Below are 17,585 nucleotides of genomic sequence, written 5' to 3'. Positions count from 1 at the left end.
GCCTTAATCACATATTCCTATTTCAGCTATTACTCAAGAAAGATGGTAAGGAAACGTCAGGGAACTATAGACTAGTGAACTTGATATCAGTGGTGGGTAAGTTGTTGGAGGGGATTCTGAGGGACAGGATTTACTTGTACTTGGAAAGCAAGGATTGATTAGGATAGTCAACATAGCTTTGTGTGTGGGAATTTGTGTGTCACTAACTTGACTGAGTTTTCTGAAGCAGTAACAAAGAAGACTGACGAAGGCAGAGTAATGGACATTGTCCATGTGGACCTCAGCAAGCTGTTTGACAAGATTCCACATGTTAGACTTGTGAGTACAGTTAGATCATATGGAATCCAGGGAAAGCTAGCCATTTGGAGACAAAATTGGTTTAAAGGTAGGATACAGAGGGTGGTGGATGGTTGCTTTTCAGACTGGAGACCATGACTGGAGACCAGACCAAAGTGGTTTGCCATAAGGATCTTGCTGGGTCCAATGCTTTTTGTCATTTATATAAATGATTTGGATATGAATGTAGGAGATATGGCTAGTACGATGACACCAAAATTGGTGGTGTAATAGACAATGAAGAAGATCATCGGTACAACAGGACCTTGATCAGATGGGCCAAAAAGTGGCAGATGGAGTTCGATTTGGATAAATGTGAGGTGTTGCATTTTGATAAGGCAAATCAGGGCAGAATGTATGTATTCAATGGTAGGATCCTGGGGAGAGTTGCTGAACAAAAGAAACCTTGGAGTGCTGGTTCATTGTTCCTTGAAAGTGAAGTCACAAGTAGGCAGGATAGTGAAAAAGGTGTTTGGTACGCTTGTCTTCATTGGTCAGTGTATTGAGTATAGGAGTTAGGATGTCATGTTGCAGCTGTACAGGACAATGATTAGGGCATGTTTGGAATACTGCATTCAATTCTGGTCACCTTGTTATAGGAAAGAATTTTGTCAATCCTGAAAGGGTTCAGAAAAGATTTACAAGGATGTTGCCGTGGATGGAGGGTTTGAGCTACAGGGAGAGACTGAGAATAGTCTGAAGTTATTTTCCCTGGAGCATCTGATGCTGAGGGGTGTCCAACTAGAGGTTTATATAATCATGAGGGGCATTGATAGAGTGAATAGCCAAGGCATAAGTTTAAGGTAAGAAGGGAAAGATTTAAAAGGGACCTAAGGGTCAACTTTTTGACATAAAGGGTTGTGCATGTTTGGAATGAGCTGCCAAAGGAAATGGTCGAGGCTGATAAAGTATAAGATTTAAAAGACATCTGGGTCGATACATGAATAGGAATGGTTTAGAGGAATGCTGGCAAATGCGACCAATTTAGGATATCTGGTTGGCATGGATGGTTTGGACCAAAAGGTCTGTTTCTGTGCTATAAAACTTTATAACAAACCGCACAAAACACTGAACATAGTATCAAGTGTCTGAGAACAGGCAGATGCTAGCCACCACATACACATGTGGGGCTCCTGTAATTGCAAGGATATCTGAGATCCCCAAAAGGATCACAGCCAACAGCTCTCAAATTCTTGAGGCATTACTCCACCTCTTATGGCATGGCTTAACATTAAAACTTTGCTGAGTGGAGCACCATTGTTGTGCAGGCTTTCAAATAAGTTATGAAAGCTTACAGCACAGACCTTACACTTCAGTCTAGATTTCATGCTCAATCCCTGGACAAGATTGAACAATCAAACTCCTCACTCAGGGGCAAAAGTCTGGCCAACAGACATACCTTTCAGCTTACTATCCTCACATATGCAGTATAATTCTTCCTTTTGGGGAATAATGTGGAAATATTGGAAGGATGAGCAAGCCCTTTTTGAACAAAGTCTTGGACACTTCCTCTGAGGCCAACATGACTTGCAGTGAAACTTGAACCCCCAAGCTTCTAATTCAGAAGTTCCACATAGAAAAATGAATGGTGTTCCCAAGGAAAATGATGCTGTCATCAAGCAGAAAAGGTGTTCTGCTTATCATTAAGAGTAGTATAGTAATATATGAAATTCTGTGCCGATATGATACTAGGTATGTTGCTGTGGTTCTGTTCGCCGAGCAGACAACAAGCAGACAACACACGCAGACAACAAGCAACATGAATTCGACTGGGACAACACTACTATCATAGGGCAAGCCAGACAGAGAACAGCCAGGGAATTCCTAGAGGCATGGCATTCATCCACAAACTCCATCAACAAACACATCGACCTGGACCCAATATACCAACCACTACAGCGGACAGCTGAAACAGACAACTGGAAGCGGCAGGGACAGACCACTATAAACACCGGAGGAAACATCAAAGAAGTGCTTCGCAGGAGGCTCCCAAGCACTGATGATGTCGCCTAGCCAGGGGACGAAACGTTTGCAACAAAAACTTCCAGCTCGGCGAACAGAACCACAGCAACGAGCACCCGAGCTACAAATCTTCACACAAACTTTGAATACTAGGTATGTCTTCTATATATACAAAAAACTAAAGATCGTATTGAACAGCAAATGTCTTTGGGTGTTCTCTACAAGCAAGGTGCAAAATGCATCCAACTCACAATTGCAAAATCCACAACACAGTGTCCCAAATTAAATGGGATTCATAATTGGACATTATTTGCATAGCGTGCAAAGTATTACACTGACATTCAGGCATACAGTGTGATAAGTGTACTTAGGTGTACTAGAAACTAAATATATGAATGCACAAGACTGTTGTTTGCAGAAAGAAAGAATATGTAGGTAAACCGCAGCTGTTACAACTCAAAAAAAAGGTGATAAACACTCTCTGGTAAGGGGAGTGGCCAATAAGGGGTAGGCCATTTAGAACAGAGTTGAGGAGAAACTTCTTTACCCAGAGAGTAATAGATATATGGAATGCTCTGTCCCAGAAGGCAGTGGAGGCCAAGTCTCTGGACACTTTCAAGAAAGAGATGGATCGAGCTCTTAGAGATAGTGGAATCAAGGGTTATGGGGATAAGGCAGGAACAGGATACTGATTGTGGATGATCAGCCATGATCATAATGAATGGTGGTGCTCGCTTGAAGGGCCAAATGGCCTACTCCTGCACCTATTGTCTCTTGGTTCATTTACTAGGGAAATATTTTGACCAATAAAGAGTCCACTCAGCAGGTTTAAAATTTCAACAAAGCTTGGCACTCAACTGTCAGTGATTATTAACAAGTGCAATTTCCATGGCAATGCTCTACTAATTAAAGCCCACTTGTCAACCAATCAGCAATCTCCCCTCATAATCTATATAAATGTTGTTTTCCCTTTCCTTTAGTATTCTTGCAAATTGTCCTGAGGAATGCAAGACAAAAGCCTGAATAAAATGTGTCTTCTTTCAATAATACTTGAGTTCTGTGCTACCAAACAACTATAGATACTAGGAACAAATTATGCAGATGCTGAAATCTGTATTGAAAACAACAAATACTGGAGATCACAGTGGGTCAACCAGCGTCTATGGAAAGAGAGCAAGCTAACGTTTCATGTCTAAATGACTTTTCATCAAAGAGTCATTTCTTCTACTCCTTTTTTATGTTCTTCTGTTTAGCAGTTATATATTCTTCTTATCAAATCTCCTCCTAGCATTGCTTTTCTACAGTTAGTCAGTGTTAAAAAGAAGTCACTCCAGTAAAATTAGTCTTATTTTATTCAAAGAAATGCAAGTTGTTTTGTTGAACTGTGTGATGTTCTAATTATTTAAGTTTCTATTACATGTGATTTATGTAATTTGACAACTTACAATATTTTGAATTAAAGTTTATGTAATATCATTATGGACTATTATTGGAAACATATAACTAATAATGTGATTTTTTTTAACAAGTATTGCACCTTATTTGAAAGATTTGCAATTTCTTGTCAGAGATGAGAGGTGGCATCTAGCTTCTACAACCATCACCACCTTGGGAAATTATTTCCTCTGCAGTATTGTATAACAAAGTCATAAGTCCAGCCTTTATAAATTTGTTTAATTATATGTAACCTATAAACTCTTTTATTTTGCCTGTGCATTTTATTTCTGGATTTTAAATTTAAATGGTATATTTATATGGAAAAGGGACTGATTTCAGTGCTGTGTGGAAGTCAGATGGGCACAATACCTGCTAATTACATCGACACTGAATAGATAATTAGAGCTGAATAAAACTGTTAATGACAGCACAAATGGTTGAAAACAGTAGAGGTTGATTTAAGGCAGACAAGAAATTACAGCAAAACAGGAAAAACCAAGCCAATGGAAGACCACTTGGGAATATGCTAACCAACCAACAGCTGAACGTACACCCAATTAACAAATCCACATCCAGAAGGGAATTGTGGTTGTGCTATTTCAAAACCTGTGTATTCTGTGTGTTAGTCCCTGAAACTGACCCACACAGTAGCACACAAGAAAGACAGAAGAGATGTATTGTTAAGAATGATCTTGTGAATAAAGCAGTCAGAACTTGGTCAAACATCACTCCACCTGATTAATCACCTGAAGGATGACTGTGTGATTTAATTGCAACTATTTTCTCTAAAATTTTCAATAAACATGTTGGATTTTATATGAGGTTGCGTTAGTTGTAATTATTGGTCTCCAAACTTAAATTAAAAGACTGTACTGAAACATAAAGAAATCAGGTCAAGAGTATGAGATGTAAAGCTCATTCTGTAGTCAAATGTGACACCTGCTTAATCTCAGAATGCTGCAAGAGGAGGAATGAAATTAATAGTCATGAAACAGTTTGAGCATGAGTAGAACTTCAGCACATAGTGATAATTAGTGTTTGAATAGCTTGGGATCACACAGAGCTTGATGCAGCCATACACAAAGCAGCCATCAGGATGAAGGTAACCTTAGATACATATTTTCTCCCTTTCTGTAGAGATTTGGACATCGTGTACCAGTAGATTAAGTCTAATTTTGTTCTTAAGACAATGCAGAAGGTGTTTCTGGTAAGCATTATGGAGCGGGAGCAGATTATGGGCCAGACTTGCACCACACAAAGCAACACTGAGATTGCCTCACAGCTGATGTGCAGATTCTCAGCTGCAGTGAAGAGGGATCATCCTTTCATCATGCCCAGTTTCTATTTCACCATGGCTACCCATTCCTTTCAGTTCACAGGCCTGATCTTCCCAAACCAATGCCTTGGTATCTTCAGTTGGATAAACCCAACAGTGAAGGGACAAAGGATTGATGAGCCTATTTCCTAAAGAACATCACTTCACCCCTGCTATAATTCATTTTGACTCCCAAGGCTACTCTGAACTGGACACAATTGCCCACCATTTGGAAATTAAGATCAGATCTGAGCAGCAGATGGAGACATTTTCCATGTTACAATTGTTGGATCCTGCCACAATGCTGTGCAATGCTCCAATTAATTCAACAGTGCTGTATCCTGTCTGATGATTTCCTTTGTAGACTGTCAAAGTCATATGGCATAATGCTTCATCACCAGTACTTGCAAACATGTACCAAAATTAAATTTGGCTGGTGATGAACAGAGTCCTCCTATCAGATCCTTCCTGCACTCTCACCCTGCTCTCAAGATGATTGTGGTGGAGAAGAGACCATTGTCCACCTCCTTTCGGAATGTGTTTTCACAAAGCCGGTCTGAAAAAAAAAAGCAATTGCTCCTATGAAGTTCATCCCAAACAATTACAAAACACAGAACTTTCAATGGTGCATGCCTATCTGTGTCCATCATCCAGGGAGCTCTGGTTTTGATTGTCGTGTTTCCCTTCAGAGGGATATACTTTGACTGTATCTGAAGCATCATTTCTTTCAAGGCAAATCACTTTGCTGAAAGATTGAAAGGAAAGGTTAAAGGTTAAGGCAGGACATATTGCTGTGACAAATTCCATAAAATCCATTGAATGCAGTGTAAGGAAATGACTTGAAACAACATCACCTAAAGCAGGATAAGAAAATACAGATCTAAATAAAGTTGTAAATATCTACAAAGTACATTCCTCCAACTGAACTCAAACCCCATTCTCAACATGTAATCAGTTTTTGACTTGAATTCTAAAATATTATCTGCTGATATTTTAAAATATTCCTGTCTCAGAAATCCGATTAGCCCATACTGTGAGCACATTAACTGTCACATTTCCCAATTTAAAAAAAAAAACTGCTTTAAAAATACTTCATTGAAAGTGAAGTGGTTTGGGATGATTTCCAGCCATGGAAGACCCTATATACATGTAAATTATGAAACTTTATTAGAAGCTTATGATAACCAAGAAATTAGTAGAATTGTGAGCAAAAACATTAGGTATTTTAGAAGTGAATTCTCTGAAAAAGGCAACTTCATCCATCAAAGCACTAACATTCCATTTCTGTGAATTACAAGCTGTTTATTTTCATATTCAACATGAGTTGAATAGAATTTGAAACATATGGTAATGATTTTAACAGCTCATTTCCTGGTGTAACCTCTATTAACAGGCCATGTATTCTACTGAAATGTTGTCCTTATTATGACGAATGTTTAGATACTTTTAAAAAAAAGACTAGATTAGCAGTAAATGAAAAACTGCACCAAACTGTCATTTGAGTTACTCAACTAATTGTGCTGAGTAGAAATCGCACATTATTTTAACTCACCAGTTTTTGACATGCACTTTTGTCACACCAATTTTCATATTGATTAAACACATTGAGCAATCATTGTTTGAAGGTTATAAGCCTACAAAGTATAAACAAACATTTGAATGTGTGCTGTTATTGTCAATAGGTGGCGGCCTTTCACCACATCCAAGTGTTCAGGAAATAATGACAAACTCAAAAGTTAATCTCATGTTCCTTTCTCCTGTAAAATTGAAACGATCAATCATTTAACTTCACACACTGATCTTTCTTATTGATTTAAATCTGGCAGCTCCAGACCTTTGTATGATATGATGTTTTCAATCAGGAGAAAATGCTGCATTCAGTAATAAGCCAAAGCAAAACAAAAGGATCTTAGAATCATAGGATAGTTACAGCCCAGGTGGCTACTCAGTCCACAGTCTCTGTACTGCTTCCTGAAGGATCAGTTCACCAAATCTCACATCACATCTTCTCCCCATAGCCTGCACATGGATTTGTTCCAGATAATAAATTAATTCCCTCTTGAATGCCTCAAATGAATCTGACTTCATCACATTCCTAGGCAGCATATTCCAGATCCTAATCACTTACTGCATGAAAAAACTTTTCCTCATATCATCATTACTTTTTTTTCCAATAGCCTTACATCTGTTATTGATTCTCTATCCTTCCACCACTAAGAGCAGTTTGTCTTTATCTATGTTGTCCAGACTCCTTGTGATTTTAAATACCTCTATCAGATCTTTCTCTCAGCCTTCCCTTCTCCAAGGAAAACAGTGCCAACTTCTCCAATCTATCTCCGTCACCACTTTTCAAAGTAGGGGGGTCATGACCCTCAGTGAGGTTGTGAGCTGAAATTTTGGAGCCGAAAGCTTCAAGGCAGTGATGGTCAGCACAGAGTTCCATCCCTTGCCCCCACTCTCACACGTCTTCTCTCCTCCATCATCCAGTTTCTTATTTCTTACTGAGGGTTGATGACAAATTTCAACCCTTGAAATGGAGTTATAGTGGGATTTTTTTGGAATTATATGGCCTATTGATAAAACCCAGTTAATTTATTAACCACTCTCTCAACCTATTGTGCCACTTTCAGTGACTTGCACGTGTACACTCCCAGGTCCCTCAACTGCTGCACCCCATTTAGAATTGAGCCTTTTATTTTATGTTGTCTTTTCATCTTCTTCCGACCAAAATGAATCATGTTACACTTCTCTACATTAAATTTCATTTTCCAGCTTGTCTACCCATTCAACCAATCTGTCTTCAAAGCTCTTTGAAATTCTGCCTAATCCTCCTCACAGTCCACAATATTTTCAAGTTTGGGTACCATCTGCCTACTTCACTAAGACCTAAGTCATTAATACATATCAGGAAAAGCAGAGGTCCAAACATTAGCCTTCCTTCAGACTGAAAAACATCAGCAAATCACTATTTTCTGTTTCCTGTCACTCAGACAATTCTGTGTCACATCTCCTTTATTCTATGAGCTCTAACTTTGGTCATAGGTCTGTCATTTGGAACGTTATTGAATGCCTTTTAGAACTCCATTTAGACCGCATCGGGAGCAACGGATACCAACAGCATGTGAACTCTCATTGTTACCTTCTCAAGAATATAAGCAAATTGGTTAAATATGATTTACTCTTAAGAAATTTGGGATAGCGTTTTTTGCATATTTGGCCGAGCAGCTATTAATTTTGTCTTGCAATGCAAATTGTTTTGCGTAAAAATATTTTACACTGGTATTTCTGTAAGACGCTCAATATTATAATGAAGCTTACCATCCAATTAATTCAATGGAGAGATAGATTTTGCCATGTTGGGTTGTAACAGAAATAGTTCCATCTTAAATTATGTTCAACAGCAAAAAACTTGATTGGTTGCCAACAAATTTACACAAAGAATTTGATCAATTATTTTATGCAATAATACATTTGAAAATTAAACTAAGACAATGGTAAATGAGAGAAAGATGAGTACCAAACTGCCAACTCTGAATGCACCTTCATGGAATAAATAACATTCTGGATTAGAGTGGTGCTGGAAAAGCACAGCAGTTCAGGCAGCATTCGAGGAGCAGGAAAATCGACGTTTCAGGCAAAAGCCCTTCATCAGGAATGGAGGCAGGGAGCCTGAAGGGTGGAGAGATAAATGTGAGGAGGATGGGGATGGGGAGAAAGTAGCATAGACTATAATAGGTGAATGGGGGTGGGGATGAAGATGATAGGTCAGGGAGGACGGTGGGGGAAGGTAGCAAAGAGTACAATGGGGGTAGAATGAAGGTGATAGGTCAGAGAAGAGGGTGGAGTGGATAGGTGGAAAGGGATAGGGAGATAGGACAAGTCATGGGGACAGTGCTGAGCTGGAAGTTTGGAACTGGGGTGAGGTGGGGAAGGGGAAATGAGGAAACTGGTGAAATCCACATTGATGCCCTGGGGTTGAAGTGTTCCAAGGCGGAAGATGAGGTGTTCTTCCTCCAGGCGTCGGGTGGTGAGGGAGCGGCGGTAAAGGAGGCCCAGGACCTCCATGTCCTCGGCAGACTGGGAGGGGGAGTAGAAATGTTGGGCCACAGAGTGGTGTGGTTGATTGGTGCAGGTGTCCCAGAGATGTTCCCTAAAGCGCTCTGCTAGGAGGTGTCCAGTCTCCCCAATGTAGAGGAGACTGCATCGGGAGCAATGGATACAATAAATGATATTGGTGGATGTGCAGGTAAAACTTTGATGGATGTGGAATGCTCCTTTGCAGCCTTGGATGGAGGTGAGGGAGGAGGTGTGGGGGCAGATTTTGCAATTCCTGCGGTAGCAGGGGAAGGTGCCAGGACGGGAGGGTGGGTTGTTGGGGGGCGTGCACCTGACCAGATAGTCACGGAGGGAACGGTCTTTGCGGAAGGTGGAAAGGGGTGGGGAGGGAAATACATCCCTGGTGGTGGGGTCCGTTTGGAGGTGGCGGAAATGTTGTCGGATGATTTGGTTTATGCGAAGGTTGGTAGGGTGGAAGGTGAGCACCAGGGGGTTCTGTCCTTGTCACGGTTGGAGGGGTGGGGTCTGAGGGCGAAAGTGCGGGATGTGGATGAGATGTGTTGGAGGGCATCTTTAACCACATGAGAAGGGAAATTGCGGTGTCTAAAAAAGAAGGCCATCTAGTGTGTTCAGTGGTGGAACTGGTCCTCCTGGGAGCAGATACGGCCATGGCAGAGGAATTGGGAATACGGGATGGCATTTTTACAGGAGGTAAGGTGGGAAGAGGTGTAATCCAGGTAGCTGTGGGAGTCGGTGGGTTTGTAAAAAATGTCGGTGTCAAGTCGGTCGTCATTAATGGAGATGGAGAGGTCCAGGAAGGGGAGGGAGGTGTCAGAGATGGTCCAGGTAAATTTAAGGTCAGAGTGGAATGTGTTGGTGAAGTTGATGAATTGCTCAACCTCCTCATGGGAGCACGAGGTGGCACCAATGCAGTCATCAATGTAGCGGAGGAAGAGGTGGGGAGTGGTGCTGGTGTAACTACGGAAGATGAACTGTTCTACGTAGCCAACAAAGAGACAGGCATAGTTGGGGCCAATACGGGTGCCCATGGCTACCCCATTGGTCTGGAGGAAATGGGAGGATTCGAAGGAGAAATTGCTAAGGGTGAGGACCAGTTCGGCCAAACGAATGAGAGTGTTGGTGCAAGAGTACTGTTGGGGACGTCAGGAAAGGAAGAAACGGATGGCTTAGAGGCCCTGGTCATGGCAGATGGAGGTGTAGAGTGATTGGATATCCATGGTGAAGATGAGGCATTGGGGGCCGGGGAAACTGATGTCTTGGATGAGGTGGAGGGCATGGGTGGTGTCTCGAACTTATGTGGGAAGTTCCGGGACCAAAACGTCGATTTTCCCGCTCCTCGGATGCTGCCTGAACTGCTGTGCTTTTCCAGCACCACTCTAATCCAGAATCTGGTTTCTAGCATCTGCAGTCATTGTTTATACCTCTGGAATATATAACAGGCATGATGTAAGTCAATTATCTGTCTGGAGTCTAAAAACCAGAGGTGGAATATTTGAACTATTTTGTGATACCTGAAAGTAGAATATCCTATTCCTTCAATACAACTTTTCATAAACCCAATCAGTGTAATCAAGCTAAAATCTTCCAAAGACAGACGATGTAACAGTCTAACTAATGATGGTTCCCCTTGTCACTGAGTTTCTCTGAAGTCAGCCCTTTCAGGGAACCCATCATTAATCTGGGGCTGGGGGTTAGTCGGTAAGGTTTCTGACTGCAGGTGGCAGTGCAGTCAAGTCCTGATCGAATATCTTCCAGCTGAGCTCATTCGAACCGGGATCAGGAAGCAGGCTGCCGCGTTTCATTGCTGCTGCTCCGGGCGGAGATAAGCTGAAACAGGCCATCTTTCTGCTTCTGTGGAACTCAAACCCTAAACTGCATGAAGCCTTGGGGGCACCCTCCCCATCCCCTTGGGAGCACAGTGCAATCTAGTGATGGAATCCGTGCTCCTCCCCTTTTCGCCCAGTTTAGGAGCGCAACATTATCATGAACAATTCACACGCTGTACTCCCAGTTGGTCGTACTCCATTCAAGTACTTCCATGAACTGAAACATGCGCTGGCAATGTCTCGAATCTTATTACATATTAATCACATTGAAACGCAAAGTGCATTTTTTTTTAAAATTAGATTCATTGTGCCCTGTTTGGGGGATAAATCAATGGTGATAACTTCCTCTATGTGAGGCGGTGTTGCTCCTCCCCGCTCCAGTGACTGGATGGTTCACTCCACTCTATATTTACATCTCTCAGCCCGGGACTGTATCAACTTAACATCGAGTCAGTGTCAGAAACATGAGAAGTGCAAGAGATCTGAAGGCAGCTAGTGAGCGGTCACCGAGGGGAAAGCCGGCCCGGATAATGGACAATGATGGGGGGCGGCGCTAATTGCCCGATCGTCCTAAGATTTTAACAATCCAAATCTCCCGATACCAGCGATGTTACCTTGGAAGAAAAACAAATTGGACTTGGTCGAGAAGCGGCAGCCGAAGCAGCTCGGTTACTCGGTGAGTCTGAACTACAGCAGTCTGACTTCCTTCACCCGTGCGTGCCCGGACCTGGTGTCAGAGAGCGCTCTCAACCGAGTCTGCAGCATGTTCAAATCCAGGAGGAGGAAGATCACCATCACCGGGGAAGATCCCACCTACACAGTCTTATACCTCGGCAATGCCACCACCATCCAGTCCAAAGGGGAAGGCTGTGCCGATGTGGCCGTGACCAAAATCTGGTCCAAAAGTGAACAGGGTAAAAACGGTACCAAGATGAAGCTGACCATCAGTTCTCAAGGAATCCGCATGGTCCATGTGGACGGCAAGGCGAAGAGACCCGGCCATCTCTACCTTTTACACAGGATCACCTACTGTGTGGCGGATCCCAGATCGCCCAGAATCTTCGCCTGGATCTACCGACACGAACTGAAGCACAAGGCGGTCATGCTGAGATGCCACGCCGTGTTGGTCTCCAAAGCCGAGAAGGCGAAGGCGATGGCCCTGCTCCTGTACCAGACCACCAGTAACGCCCTGGCCGAGTTTAAGAGGCTCAAGAGGAGGGACGATGCCAGGCACCAGCAGCAGAAGCTGATCGGGGAGCAGACCATCCCCCTGGTGCCCCTCAGGAAGCTGATGAACGGTCAGTGCAGTTACAAGCCCCCGGTGGAAAGGAGCCGGAGCGCCCCGAAGCTGGGCTCCATCACCGAGGACCTGGTGGGAGAGCAACAGGAAGAGAAAGCCGACCTGGAGCTGAGTCTGGAGTACGAGGACATTCTGGACACTGTGGAAGCCTCAGACAGAAACGAGCAGCAGGACCTTTGTGAAATGATCAGTGATCTGGGCCAGCTGACTATAGGAAACGATGTCCAGTTACTGAGAGCTGATCTGAGAGTGACCAGGTTACTATCTGGGGAAAGTACGAGCAGCGAGTCATCCCTGGGAAGCGGGGCGAGTGATCAGGAGCCCGTGGTTGCGACGGATGGCAGTGAAGACGGCGACTTGCAAGAAATGGGATAATTGTACAATTGCTTCAAGTTTTCTTTGCGGTCGGCTTCCCATTACAACACGAACTGACAGTGTGTTATTCCCCCCACCCCTATCTCACCATTACACTAACAATAAGATGCTAAAAGAGGGGAAAACCATAACTGTGTACAGTGAAGAGAAAGGAAAAGCACAGAACAGACTTTTTTTAAAAGGGCACTAACCGGCTTACGATTTGTGTCGACTTTAATCGTTGCTTTAATCAGTAAGTGGAGAGTTTAACATTTAGAAATGGAAGTTGCGATTTGTGTGTGCCGGTTTGCTCCCTGTTTACAAGAAACTTCCCGTGGAAGCCGGGACCCTCTTGAAACTGACCAGGCGTTGATCCAGCTCTCTCCGCCCTATTCACTGCAACATCTCGCACAGTGGCTGCTATTGACCATTTTAGCATCAAATTCCCTCTCCTCACGCATCTCCCTCCAAGCCACAACTACAGTTTGTAAAAGGACGGGCAGCACCGCAGTGTTATTCCTGTGCAGTATTTCAGTAATGTGACTGGCAGATAAACTAGAAATAGATGGATCACCATTATCAAAGGTTCTGCCATACTTAGAGTAATTGGCTGGTCTCAGCTGTGCAAAGTAAAACATCACATTTTGGCAAATTCATTAACGTTTTCCAATAGTAACCACATCCCACAATGTAATCATATGTGTCAGATCTGACAGATCATACCTCATTTTGAGAACTTAATTTCTCATACCCTTTGGTTTCAGAACTGGACCTCATTTCCTTGTTTTTCAGATCTAATTTGATCGGACTATGTCTAGGGGTGTCTGAAATGTATTCAACACTATTTTGGCTCAGGCTATATTCTGGTGTCCCTAGCATCCACCTTAAACTTGAGTTAACGTAATGACTATTGAGGAACCTAATTCCTATTTAATGTTCCTGCCCTGAAACTGGTCAAAAATTAGGCAGAGTTGACACTGCAGAAGTTCTGATTAGTTTTACCAGAACTATTGCTACCTAAGCAATGTTTTTTGAGGGAATGGATGGAGGTCACCAATACTAGGACAAGCAAACTTGTTTTTACTTAATGTGGAGCCAGAAGAAGCAGTAGTCTAACTCTTCACTACACCATTGAAGTTAGCAGCCACATTACTTTGCCTGATCCCTTTCACCTCCACCCTTAGACCTACTATAGAGCTGTTTCTGACCTCTGAGCTAGCCAGTCTTGTTCTGGGTTGGACAGGACAGGTGAACTTCACTGGAATGCCCAGTTGTCACTTGGCAATCATCGGTTTTGTGGTAATGAAATCCATTGACGAATTCCCAGTAAATCACATGCTTTCCTCTTAGGGAACTCATGTTACAGTCAGACAATGTGACCTGTGTTTGTATTCAGGCATGAACCAATTTCTTCCCCAAAGAATATGTTTCAGTCATGATTGTAGCTACTACCTAGTGTTTTGCCATTTCATTATGTTAATTTGCAATAGTCTTAATTGTTAAGGAAAATCTTAATGACAATTTAATTAATTGTTCTGTCTTTACGATTTAATTCCTCCCCTCAGTCAGTTCTTCATCTTTAGCTTTAATGGCTTCATGATGGCTTGCTCTTTTGAAATATCAGTGGTTACTTTCTCCCTCATGTCGTTGTCTTTCATTTGATTTCCCTTTGTGCTGATGGAAGAAGTTGTTGGTTTGAATGTCCAAAATCTGAAGCTTTCCTCAGAGACACACCAAAGTTATACATAAAGAATCATGTTCCCTGCATTTTCTATTTGGAAACATTATGTTTTGAGACACTTGGCAAGTCCCAGAAAAGACTATTGATTCAAAGGAGATCTTTGAAATCTGTTGAAAGATATTTTGTATTAAATACACATTTTGAAGACTGAACAACATGTCTACACACGTTAACACCTCTTATCCAATTCAGCTACTTTGATTTCAGAAATCTAGAATGCATGTTAAAATCAGAAGGGAAACCAAAAAATGATTTTTGAAAGAGGACACATCTGGTATCTTATACAGACTTTGTGTATGAAAAATCATAAGTTTAAATCAATGAGACACTCTATATTATAGTATCAATTTAACATAAAGGTCAGCACTGTGAAAGTAATTACTGCACTATTAGGAACTTTTGCCATTTAGATTAATGGCTCCATAAAATTCTATCGATGGTCAAAGATATCTAATTAACACACAATATTTTTGCCACAGAGGTACAATAATCTGGTAAAATAAGTTGGGAGTTGCAATCAATGCTGAAGGAAATTATGTAATGTCTTCTTAACAAACCATAGAGGTAATGTTGATTTTGGATGATGGTGTAAAATGGCCGACAATGAATTATCTTTACACTGACTGTAAAGTCAATAGAAACAAAAGATTGTGAGAGCTGAAAACCTGGCTGCCAACTTGCTGTCACCCATTTTAGAGTATTGCAACTTTATCAGAGTGTGTTAAGACAAAGAAAAACAATCTATATTACATTGAAGTTATTATTGGATTTGACTGAATAGATTCTCATCAATGTATAGAATGAATTCTTTACATTTGTAATTTCTCATTATGGAATGAACACTATTTTTCACATTCAGTTAAATACCATGTTTAATAGTCTTAAGTATTTGTTTACAACCTCTTAACTGAGTCACAGAATTTATCCTTGCCTGTTACGCTCTGTGGTTTGTATATTGCACTGTTGTGACTTCTTAACCAGTGTTTTATTGTCTGTAAATAATTTTGTCATCAGATATAATATCATTTCTTTGCTGTGCGAATGAAGGATGCAGCAAGCATTGGGTGTCCTAACCGTACTGTACATACTGAATGTAAATCTGTACAAGCAAGATAGATGTTATTTTTTTGAATATTTGATGAAAAAGTGTCCATACTTTTTTGTTGACACAAACTCAAACAATAAAGTCAATGTAAAAATGAGATGTACTAGAATTTTAAGGTATAGTTCTAGTATGCATGATTATATCAAGATCTATGAATAATAATAGCAGTATGCTATTGTAAAGTAGGAAAAAGATTTGCAAACTAAAATTCATATACCTACACATGTACCCACGGTTATTTATTATGGACTTATTTTGATCCTGTCCTTCTAGGCTAAAGTTCCATATACCTTTTGATCTTGCAAACCAATATATAGTGAAAACAGCTAGGAATGTTAGTCAAATACAGATGGAAGTGATTTCTGATATCCTTCCATTTTTAGTGATAATTTGTTTTGATAATTTGCTGTATGCGTTAAATGTCTTCTCATGAATTTATATACCGAGAAAAGTTGATACCAGTCTGATAAGTGCGTATTAATGGAAATCAACTACAGTGTTGTAAAGGATTCAAATTGAACTTGTTCCCTAGCACTCAAGTGGTGGTAAAAAAAATTATTATTTAAATCTACATTCAGATTATTTAACCTGATGTATTTTGATGAAAAATGATTTCAATTAAAAGTCCCATCCTCAGCTTTTTCTTTTTGAAACCTTATAGGCAAAGTATGGCTGGTCGCATGAACTGATTAAATCTAGCTTATCATGATTCAGCCCAGCTTAAAATATGGCATGTAAAATATATTGTAAATTGGATCACCAGAAAGTGGCATCCCAATACATTAATGTTTGAGACCTAAACATGTCTGTGAGAAAAGACAGGATTAGAGATAATAGCAAGTTCCTTCTGTCATGTGGCAGTAACAGATGGTATTTCAAACACAACAATTTAGTTCTGAGAAAATATGCCGTTGGTGTTTTGTAAGAACTTAAAGTCTTCTTGTTGTGTACAATCAACGTGTGCACTCAAATCTCTTTGTTTCTGCAGTTGTACAGTGGTTGTATATGTGATCGTCCTGATCATTATAATGATCTATCTCAGGGCTGAGATGTCAGAATATATTGGAGCAAACACAACCGGGAGATAAGTGAGGTGTTCGTGTTAGGCAGCACACAAAGAAAGGAAGTCGAGACTATGATTCATCTGCTAATTCCCCTTCTCTTTCTCCCTGTGGAGGAGTATCTGCCTTTTACACTCAATCTGCAACTATATATTTTTGTAGTATTTCATGTTCATATTGTACAATGTTATATGGATTCAGTAAAATCTGGTTGATTATTAGATTTACGATGTTTCAGGGGTGATAACATCAGCCTCCCCAAGAATAGTGCAAAAATGAGGCATCTCTCATAAAGTCATAGAAATGTACAGCACGGAAGCAGATGCTTCAGTCCAACTTGTCCACGCCGACCAGATATCCCAACTCAATCTAGTCCCATTTGCGAGCACTTGGCCCAAATCCCTCTAAACCCTTCCTATTCATATACCCATCCTGATGCCTTTTAAATGTTGCAATTATACCAGCCTTCACCACTTCCTCTGGCAGCTCATTCTATACATGTACCACCCTCTGCGTGAAAAAGTTGCCTCTTAGGTCTCTTTTATGTCTTTCCCCTCTCACCCAAAACCTATGCCCTCTAGTTCTGGACTCCCCCACCCCAGGGAAAATACTTTCTCTATTTATCCTATCCATGCCCCTCATGATTTTATAAACCTCTGTAAGGTCACCCCTCAGCCTCCAGCGCTCCAGGGAAAACAGACCCAGCCTATTCAGCCTCTCCCTACAGCTTGAATCCTCTAATCCTGGCAATACCCTTGTAAATCTTTTCTGAACTCTTTCAAGTTTCACAACATCCTTCCGATAGGAAGGAGACCAGAATTGCAAGCCATATTCCAAAAGTGGCCTAACCAATGTCCTGTGCAGTTGCAACATGATGTCCCAACTCCTATACTCAGTGCTCTGACCAATAAAGGAAAGCATACCAAATACTATGAACGTGACTCCAAGGTCTCTTTGTTCAGCAACACTCCCCAGGACCTTACCATTAAGTATACAAGTCCTTTTGAGATTTGCTTTCCCAAAGTGTAGCACCTTGCATTTATCTAAATTAAACTCCATCTGCCACTCCTC

The 17,585-nt window shown here is 41.3% G+C and overlaps 1 protein-coding gene and 1 long non-coding RNA gene across 2 annotated transcripts in view; both read left to right on the top strand.

Moving 5' to 3' along the window:
• Positions 1-17,585, top strand: part of LOC148148307 (uncharacterized) — a 191,599-nt gene that overhangs the window by 92,614 nt on the left and 81,400 nt on the right. The window lies entirely within an intron of this gene.
• fam43a (family with sequence similarity 43 member A) lies at positions 11,300-15,550 on the top strand. The gene has a single exon (XM_043702283.2). It carries the CDS (start codon positions 11,561-11,563, stop codon positions 12,626-12,628), a length of 1,068 nt encoding a protein of 355 aa, XP_043558218.1. The 5' UTR covers positions 11,300-11,560; the 3' UTR covers positions 12,629-15,550.

Source organism: Chiloscyllium plagiosum, unplaced genomic scaffold (assembly GCF_037043375.1).
Source record: "Chiloscyllium plagiosum isolate Xiang-an unplaced genomic scaffold, Cpla_swu_hap1 HiC_scaffold_13, whole genome shotgun sequence".
In the NCBI taxonomy this organism is placed as follows: domain Eukaryota; kingdom Metazoa; phylum Chordata; class Chondrichthyes; order Orectolobiformes; family Hemiscylliidae; genus Chiloscyllium; species Chiloscyllium plagiosum.
This window is presented reverse-complemented; position numbering and strand designations above follow the sequence as displayed.